This window comes from Sinocyclocheilus rhinocerous, unplaced genomic scaffold, assembly GCF_001515625.1.
Source record: "Sinocyclocheilus rhinocerous isolate Xijiao unplaced genomic scaffold, SAMN03320098_v1.1 scaffold3663, whole genome shotgun sequence".
In the NCBI taxonomy this organism is placed as follows: domain Eukaryota; kingdom Metazoa; phylum Chordata; class Actinopteri; order Cypriniformes; family Cyprinidae; genus Sinocyclocheilus; species Sinocyclocheilus rhinocerous.
In genome coordinates, this window is record NW_015630018.1 from 147,682 (window position 1) to 157,500 (window position 9,819).

General features: G+C 36.7%; 1 protein-coding gene across 2 annotated transcripts in view; it reads right to left on the reverse strand.

Moving 5' to 3' along the window:
• Positions 1–5,861: 5,861 nt before the first annotated feature.
• atf2 (activating transcription factor 2) overlaps positions 5,862–9,819 on the reverse strand; it is a 33,374-nt gene continuing 29,416 nt past the window's right edge. For both annotated transcript variants that reach the window (XM_016551565.1, XM_016551566.1), the window contains one exon: positions 5,862–7,671. In XM_016551565.1, coding sequence (XP_016407051.1) covers positions 7,445–7,671 — 227 coding nt within the window. In that variant the 3' untranslated portion in view covers positions 5,862–7,444. The remainder of the gene's footprint in view (positions 7,672–9,819) is intronic.

Here is a 9,819-nt window from a genome sequence, read left to right on the forward strand (position 1 = left end):
GAAACCCCATCAGTGTGACGAGAAGGGGCGGACTTACCCATTAGGCAAAGGTAGGCGACCGCCTTGGGCCCCCAAAAGCCAAGGGCCCCCTAAAATGCTTTTCATATAGGATATGCGCATTAAGCGCTGACACGCGAACGTTTGCTGTTTACGGTGTTTATTACCACGACAACCGTCCGAGTCAGTGGTATTTTAGGTGTGTAACTGTATAATTGCCTTTTCATTATTTTTTTCAGTTTTATTTAAATTTGTAGTTAAAACCACTAAAAATAAATGTATTTTAAAGTTTAGAATTAGCCAGCCTTTGCACACAGGCTTACGCTGAAAACAACAAAATGGAACCTCAAGGTTGATCTAGGAAAATGTGTGCAAATGTATAGGGCCCCATTCCTATATTTTGCCTGGGGCCCCCAATTCACTAAATCCGCCCCTGGACCAGATGATGCTGAGACGCGTCTAACACTTCATGCTCACGTGACGTGCGTGTATAAATGCAAGCTTTTAACTCTGTTCAAAGACGAACTTACAGTATTACATGTGACATGATTTTTTTTTAAGAAAACCTATTCATAAATGAATAGTCTTAAGAAGTTTGTCATTGCCGATTTTCCTTTGCATTATCAACTCAGATCACTTAATTGTCACTGATCCGTGCAATTGCTAATGAAACTCTTGTGTGGTCTAATAGTTCTATATCGAGAGAATACACAATAGGCTATATATTCACAAACAGTTGAAATGTCTTTTCAAAGAAGATATTGGGTGGTGTAATGTGGTATCCATGCAGATTTCCCGGTTCAGATCCAATTCACAAGCATGCGATTGGATTTGATTCTGATTTTGATTCTATTCCCATTTATTTGGACAGTATAATGCCCCATTATATTTATATAGTAGCTTCTATAAAGACATTCTCTCTCATTTATAGGCCTACAGAGAACCAAATTTAACCTCCTGAGACCCTGCATCCTCATATGAGGACATTATATTTTGGTGTATTTCTCTGAGACTATACATGCCACAGTTTTAAGTCTGGATGGCCTGTACAGAGCACATTCAGGGCTTTTCAGAGATACCAAATTTTGGGATGTTTCACTATGACCACCCCCTCTCCTTGGTCTTCAAAAATGTCTGATATTAATTTAGTGACACTCTTATGGAAATATGATAATATTTTGTAATTGTCATTTAAATCTGACTTTTTATTTATTTATTTTTAAATTGAGTCCCGATGTCCTCTACTGAGGACATAGCATAACTTATGAGCGAAATATCATTTTTTTCATTTTTTTTTTTTTTACATTTTTTTTAATGCTCTAAACAATGTAATGACATCAAAAAAAAAAAAAAAATTCCTAAAATGTTTTGCCGGGTCTTAAGAGGTTAAACACTCTCTGAGCCCAAACTGTGCAGTTCAAATGTGTGTGTGTGTGTTTATTATCTGATATAAATAAACTCCAAAACGGCTCTGTAAACCAACTGAAGTAAACATTATATTGCAATTCCTGTGGAAAACTGTGAAATGTGTAAAATTTATAATATATTATAATTTGACAGTTTCAGTGCGATCGTTTAGTGAAGTCTTTTTATGAATGATTAATTGAAATTGGCTGATAAGAGTTATTTATTTCTTGAATGGGTCTGCACTGGCTCTACTGTATGTTTTTGATCCACTAAAAATGATTGAAAGAGTAATTTGTTTGTGTATTGGACTATACACTGTATTATATATATAAATCTTTTCACATTCATTTTGGACTGCAAATTTGTGTAAAATATGACTTCTTTTATTGTGTTTTATATTCACTCAACCCAACCTCATGAGAAATGTAACTAATTACAAACAGTGCAAGTTGGTGATTTCATATGCATTTGTATGATTTGATTTGTAACTATGCTTTTTTTTTTTTCTTTTTTTTTTAAGAAAACTATGCTTTCTAGAAATAAATAAGCATGAAGAAACATCTACCCCTAAACCTAAACCTCCCTCAGTGAGGCTCAAAACATATGTGAAATGAGATGGTATAACCTGCAAATGTATGCATTCACAACCAGTTTGCAGAAACGTAAAATAGATATAGGCCTACAAATTGACATGAGAGTGTGTTGCATTCAGCAGTTAAAAAGTAGTGTAAGAAACACCAGCATGGATGAATTACAAATACAAACAATGTACAAAAGCTGTCACTGGGGAAACACTTTTTCAAAAGGTACACTTTTGTACCTTTTTTACCCCTAAAAGGTGCATATAGTACCTAAAATGCACATTTTAGTACGTAAATAGTACATAGTACCTTTTGAAAGGGTACCGCCCCAGTGACAGCTTTGAATATTTTTTTTTTCTAAAATGTACTTAAATAAATAAATGCAGATATATATGTGAATTTTGAGGTAGGCTATAGATGTTATAGTGCTGCAAAATGGTTAAAGCATGCCAAAGCAGCATGCAAATATTTATTCCATTCATTCATATTTTGCACTTATGCACAGATGTGTAAGAGTAAGAGCAGTCTCATTAAATACACGTCTCAGTATGCCTTCCCCAAATAATTTCATGAAACAATATCATTATATAATTGCAAAGATTTGTCTGTTTAGTTGGCCATGGGATCCCAAAGCCACCTTTGAAGCTCTGCTTAAGCTTGTACCTTGCATTGGTTGAAAGTAAAACAAACTCTCCAATATGTTCCCCAGATGGTCGTGTCGCCCTGAACTGACAAAAGTTTAAGTGAGTACACACGCTAACAGGAAGCTCACACAATAGCCCAGCGGTTATGCTCAGAGGACATACAGTACATTTATTGTTCAGCTCTCATTTCCTGCTGTTGAATGAAAGTAAATATCAAACTAGCTCTTAACATGGTGACTATGTTTATGCAACTGGCCCTGGGTTTGACCCGTATAACCATGACTGGAAAGCTGGGAGCCTCATCAAACTGAAGATGCTCTCATCCAGAAACACTGAAAGGTCAGTACATTCACACTCGGTTTAGTCCATCTCAGTCTCGTCAGGCTAAAGTTCACGGTTGAAAAAACAAGATGAAGATGAGTGAGCAATAAGTGAACACACTCAGTGAGGCTGTTCATAAAACTACAGCGATCAAACAGCAGGTGTATAGGGTTAGATCTCTGCCACAATTCTGCGCGCGAAAGATCATATTTTGAGCGCACAAAAGTTCATTTTGCACACGTGCGATCTGAGTTTTGTGGAGAAAATGTTAGTTTCGCACTAAAATCAATTTTGCATTTAAAATAAGTTTGTGGATTTGTGCAGACCTTCTCTTTTGCGCGTGCAACGTTTCACTAGCTTGCTCACCTGATGCCCCCCCTCTGTGCTCGCTAAATGCCAACAGCTCGCGTGCTCAACACAACCCAGCGTTACAATGTGCCATAATTCCAGCCAATCAGAGACTAGGCTGCTGAATTCTGATTGGCTGCCTTGACAACCAATCACAACATTTCTTGCATTACCTCGACAGCAGAAGAGGACAAATACAGTGCATGCATAATTATTATGCAAGTTGATATTCTGATTATATTTTTTTCCAAGCACATTTTACCAATAATTATAACTACTATTAATCTTGTATTTAATCACTTATAATCTATATATTATTGTTCATGAAGGCTGGAAGTGAAAAACGTCTTATATTTAGGTGTGCATAATTATTAAGCAGGTTATCTTCTACAGATAAAATCTCGAGATGGACTAAAAATGAACTCCCAAAACTTACTGCCAGATTCCGGAAGATAAATTCTTCAAACAGTGGTACGGTTAGTAAGGTTGCTGATCCTTCAAGAGTCACTCTCAACTTATCTGTCTATAAAGTCTCTATATACAAAAAAATCAGTCAAGTATTCAAGTATTTTACTACACTTCAGTATGTGATTCTTATTAAGTAGGGGTCATTTTTTAGGATTCTATACTTCTAAGTCTCTGAGAACCTGACAGCTTGTACTTCTGGAGACTCCAGGTAGGTTGCAGTTCTGGAAAATGGTGGCGCTGGAGACTAAATGGTTCCTGGTGATTTCACACCTAATTCTTCAGCTTAATTCCTCATTCTTTTGCCGTTAACATGCATCTTTTCTTCTCCACATGTTTTTGACTGACCCTGCTGACCCACTGAGCATTTTGCTGTCCAATGGTTATGCATTAACTTTGCAATTTCTAGTATTGTATTAGTTTTGAATATTTCTCATGGGCATTTAATAATTTTTGACTTTCAGTCTGAGTTAAATCAATTTTTTTGGCTCATTTTATCTGCAAAAATAAAAAAATCTGCTTAATTATGCACACCTGAATATAAGACATTTTTCACTTCCAGCCTTCATGAATAATTATATATCAATTATAAATGATTAAATACAAGATTAATAGTAGTTATTAAGATTGATGTCATTTGGAATTGGTAAAATGTGCTTGGAAAAAAATATGATCAGAATATCAACTTGCATAATAATTATGCATGCACTGTATTTTTCCTCTTCTGCTGTCTATAGGCAATGCAAGGAATGTTGTGATTGGTTGTCAAAACAGCCAATCAGAATTTAGCAGCCTCGTCTCTGATTGGCTGGAATTATGGCATATTGTAACGCTGGGTTTTGTTGAGCAAGCGAGCCGTTGGCATTTAGAGAGCAGTGAGGGCGGGCATCAGGTGAGCAAGCTAGTGAAACGTTGCACGCACAAAAGAGAAGGTCTGCACAAATCCAAAAAATTATTTTAAATGCAAAATTGATTTTCGTGCACTAAATACTTTCTTCTTTGCGAGACAAACATTTTCTCCACAAAACTCAGTTCGCGCGCGTGCAAAGCGCACTTTTGAATTGTGGAATTCTGTGCAATTGCAGAATTGTGGCAGAGATGTAATCCCATACAGGGGGAGCTGCACCACTCCCGAGTACGAATGTCTGACTCGACGAATCGTTCATTTGAATCGGTTCCTTTAAACGATTCAGTTCACAAATCACCTTGCTGCTTAACCACATTATATAAACCACACCAATTCTATATATTATCGAATCTTGTAACACTAATTAACATTTTTGTATTTTTAAATTGCACTTCATAAAAACTTTTGGGAACATACAGGCGAATACTCGAAAGAAATGTCTGAATAAATTATTAGCAAATCGCACTGCCAAACGATAGAGCAACGAATCTAACAAGAGCTAACTTAAGTTTAAAACAAAGCTCAGACATGAAATGTGTATTTTTAGTCATTCAAACATAACAAGCATTGCTATAAATGTTTAGTCTGTTGGTTGGTTGCTGGTAAACCGGTTTACCAAGCCAACTTCAGTACATGCTGAACTAATTGCTGATAAATGCATGCGTGTTCTCCTTACAGATTTTAATTTTACTTCACTATATTTTTGGTTGGGTGCTTACACTGCAAGTATGCTAAGTAAATTTGTTTAATTTATGAATCGTAAAGCCAGCACTTTGCATATCTTGCCAGCATCGTTGTTAACGTAGGTTTGATTGATTAGTAGGGCAACTTTCTGTTTTTACACCCGTTATGATTTGTTTTCTTCTTATTTACTGTATTTTGAAGAATGAGAAAATCAGGCTGCCATTCGGATTAGGGATCGTCACGATCACAGGGATGATATTCGTTTTCCAAATGAATAACACAGTTTGCCCACAAAAACGTACCAGCAAATCAACAGCTACAACAGTATATCCAAATGTTTAGGCAAAGCTATGACAAAACGTAGAGCTGAATTTTCCAGGATTCTGCACTAGATGGCAGAGTCTACAAGGCAAAATATCATGCAAATAAAACAAATACAAGACAATGGAGGAAAAAAAAAAAAACAGAGTTTCATTCAATGACACAATCTACAGAATGACTGATACTTTAAATAGCTATTAAAAGATTTATTACAACTTTATTATAATTTATACATACCTTTCACAAGCTACAAGTTGACCGCCAACACAATAATTATCACACCCTTTTTTCCAAAGTGGACCTAGTAAATAAGAACAAACCCCACCCCCCATTGTAAAGCTGCCATTTCCCGGCTGAAAATCTAAGAGTAACAAGATGTTCAACTGCAACAGAGACAAGGTTGAAACACTGGTCCAGTTCTCTTAGAGAATTCAGTCATGCAGGTCAAGCACAGAACGACCGTCATACAAATTTACCTTTGAAACCAAAATCAAGTTGACTTAGAAGCAGAACAAAATGCAGCAAAGTCTTGTAGAACTACACAGTAGTAAGCCAATAGATTTTAAAGAGAGAAGAGGATGATAATGAAAGACTTCATCTATTTTTCTTACTTAGTAATCGTCACTAAGCATAACTTCATAGTAGAACTTAAAAGACAGTAGAGTTTTATATCCGTCATTGTTTGTTTTGAAGAGCTGCTCCAGTTCCTGTTCAGTTTTGTCGAGTTTTATGCTAAAGACAGAATTGCTGAAGACGGTTCGGAAAGCCTTATTTAAAGTTTTTTTCAGGTGATTTTTTTTTGTCGTCATGATCCTAAGACAAACATAGTACCAGTAGAGATCACAATGATTTCATCATAATGGCATATACAATGCTTCCTTAATTACACTGTAATCAGAAAGACAACCAAAGTGAATGAACTAATGAACTTTTCTCAATGTTTCTAAGCGTCAGACACCACAAATACAAAGTCAGCCACTTTGCAAGTAAGCGGAAAAAAAATCACTTCATTCAAAATAAGTCCATGAAAAGCTCTCAGGCAAGTCTATTTCACTAATTCACCTAAAACTTCACTGTAAGTAAATTGTAAAATAAATGTGTTATCGTGATTTCAATAACCTGCAACAAATAAATGGCACATACAGAAGTAAGCATTTGAATAGTCGGCATGGTGAATACAATCACTGCCCAATCAACAATCATTCATGTCAGAAAATCTTCCTTAAACATGCCAAGAACCATATGAAACATTCACAAAACAACACGTCACTATTTCTAGAAGACCGACGATCAGATTTGTTTTAACACTACTCCTAAAATCTGCTGGAGCTGCTTGTGTCAAACAATGATCGCTTATAAAAAAACCAAACAAACAATAAAAACCCTTTCACTACCTTCATGTGCAAAATGTAAACCGCATATAAATTATAAAGTGGCCAATTCTTCCATCTTCAAGCCTCTGATAGTGCTTCAGTAAGTCCGTTTCCTCTCACTATGAATCCGGATACATTTGGACACATCGTCTCGATCCTTCCTTAACTCAATAAATACACCACAAATGGAAAAACCATAAAACAATCAGTACACTTTCTGCATAACCTCCCAAGCGCCTTCCCTGACTACTGTACTCTTTGTAAAAATGCGCTGGATTAAAAAGAGCTCAAATGAAAACAGAGGGGAGACGAGAACGGAGTGTTCCAGGGAACATCTCTCATCGCCCTCATTTCAACATGGCTGCCAGGAATCAAAGCGACCAATCAGAGGCCTGATCAGCTTCCTGAAGACTGGGTGTGAGAGGAAGAAGCCCCGCCCATGTGCGAGTCGTCTTCCTCCTCTGTGCTGTGGTCTGCGGCGGGCCCCAGAGCGGGGCCGGATGCGAGGGCCGCTGTGGAGGAGCTGACGCCGTTGGATGTGCTGATGGAGCTGTGCTGGATGGCCTCGTTCTGTGGGCTGCTGGGAACAGACATCTCCCCACAGCTGTCCTCCTTATCCAGCTCTGAAACACACAGCCACAGACAACTCTGAACCGCTTTCAAACACATTGCATTTAATTGTTGTCTAAATTACTGTTGGTTAAATCTGGGGGGGAAAAAAAATCAAATGACCATGGATGTGTTTAAAATAGCAATATAATATATGTACACTGTATGTATACAGTGCACAGTACACAAATGTACTGTGTTTATGGAATACCCAGATGACCAAATATATGTGTCAAATATATTTGTATTGAAATGTTCAATACACAACCAGAGCACACCATGTGCGACAAGTGCTTGATTTGACCTTCCAGTATGAAGAATAAACCAGAAGTCATAAAGAAAAGAAATAAATACAACTATTTAAAAAGTTATTAAAAGTAAAAATAAAAATAAATAAATAAATATTTGGAATAATTAAAAAAAAAATTTGTTTTTGAAAGAAGTCTCTTATGCTCACCAAGGCTGTATTTATTTGAGGAATACAAGAAAGAGTTTCCCTGAATGCAGTTTGTTTGCCTTGTGTTTTTTTTTTTTTTGAAACGTTATTTTAATTTTTTTATTGGGTTAAATCCCGTATTTGCTGGCCTTTTTTAACATTCACTTATATTGTCTTCTTACATAAATGTCATAAAATAATACTGGGATGGGAGTAATTAATCTTTTTAAATTCAACATTAAAAAAAGCTAAACTTATAAACATTGGGCCTCATTCATGAAACACGAGCAGAACACATTTTTGTGTAAATCTTTCGTAAAGCCGTTCTGACGTAAATTTTCGGATTCATGAAAGTGTTCGTATTTTCAAAATGTTGGTTGGTACGAAAGAAATTTACACCTGCTCCCTACCATGTGTAAATGGTGCGTAAAACGTTCTGTGTTCTTTTTGGCAAACTGATGACACTGAATTTTGATGCACTGCCATCATAATATTTTACAAGTCCGTTTGCTCTGTTTTTGTAGCTGGGAGTTGATAAACTGTTTAGCTTTGGTTAAAACGCAGCGCTTGTCACTGTCACTTTTTACCCAGCCGTCCAATCAATGGAGGAGGGGCGGGACAAATACGAGGCTACACCGACCAATCATCCTACTTGTACAACAATTGAACGACAATAGAGAAGAACTGTTTAGCTTTGGGTAAAATGCAGCGCTTGTCACTGTCACTTTTTACCCAGCCGTCCAATCAATGGAGGAGGGGCGGGACAAATACTACACCGACCAATCATCCTACTTGTACAACAACTGAACAACAATAGAGAAGTTAACATTGCTGGTTACTGCATTTTTATATTCAGTAATATTCTTCAAAATGAGATACTAGTAATGCGTTACTGCCGTGGATATTCCAAATTATAGCAATAAAAGTGTCTCAGCTGGAAAAACGCTGTGCCACCAAAGCGTTCTCCAGCACCACCAGCTGGTCGTTTTCAGAAGAGCGCCTGACATTTTTCAGCTGGCTAAAAACACTTTGGTGGACACATGTTATTGAATATTTATTGTTAGGCATATGGCCTATTAGTCTTTTTTGCATTTATGCAATATACTGGAGCCAAACCTGAGAAAGTAGACCAGAATATTCCACTGCGTTCCTGGACACGCAATTTGCGTAGCTGTAATTCATAGGCGGGGATTATGCACGAGCGCCCTATTTACGAATCATTGGAATTCATTAACATACGCATGTTTAACTATCAAATCGGAAGTTTACGAAGCGTTTGTGAATCCGGAGGAGAGTTTTCGGGAAGGTCAGTTTTACGCGCAAATTACTCAGAGTTTATTCCTATATTTACGAATGTTTCATGATTGAGGCCCATTGAGTGTTTGATAATGTCTAAATATACAATGCAAAACATAAAATAAATAAGCTATTATGACCGTTAAAACTCGTTACAGCAACTAGAGTAGAGCTAAATCTATGTAGGCTATATTTATTAATCAGCCATACGGGCATCTAGTGGTTAAACCATGGCATTACATAGGAATATTATTTTTCTGGCCACCAAAACGTCTCTAATTTGCCTCTGCATTGGAGTTTAAAAACATTTTCTCTATTTTAACCCTAAATACTACGCTAATTGTAATATAAATAATTAGCATATTAGAAAAAAATATTAATGCTGTCTCTTCATCACTCCCCAGAATAAAATGCGATTGTAAAACGTAGT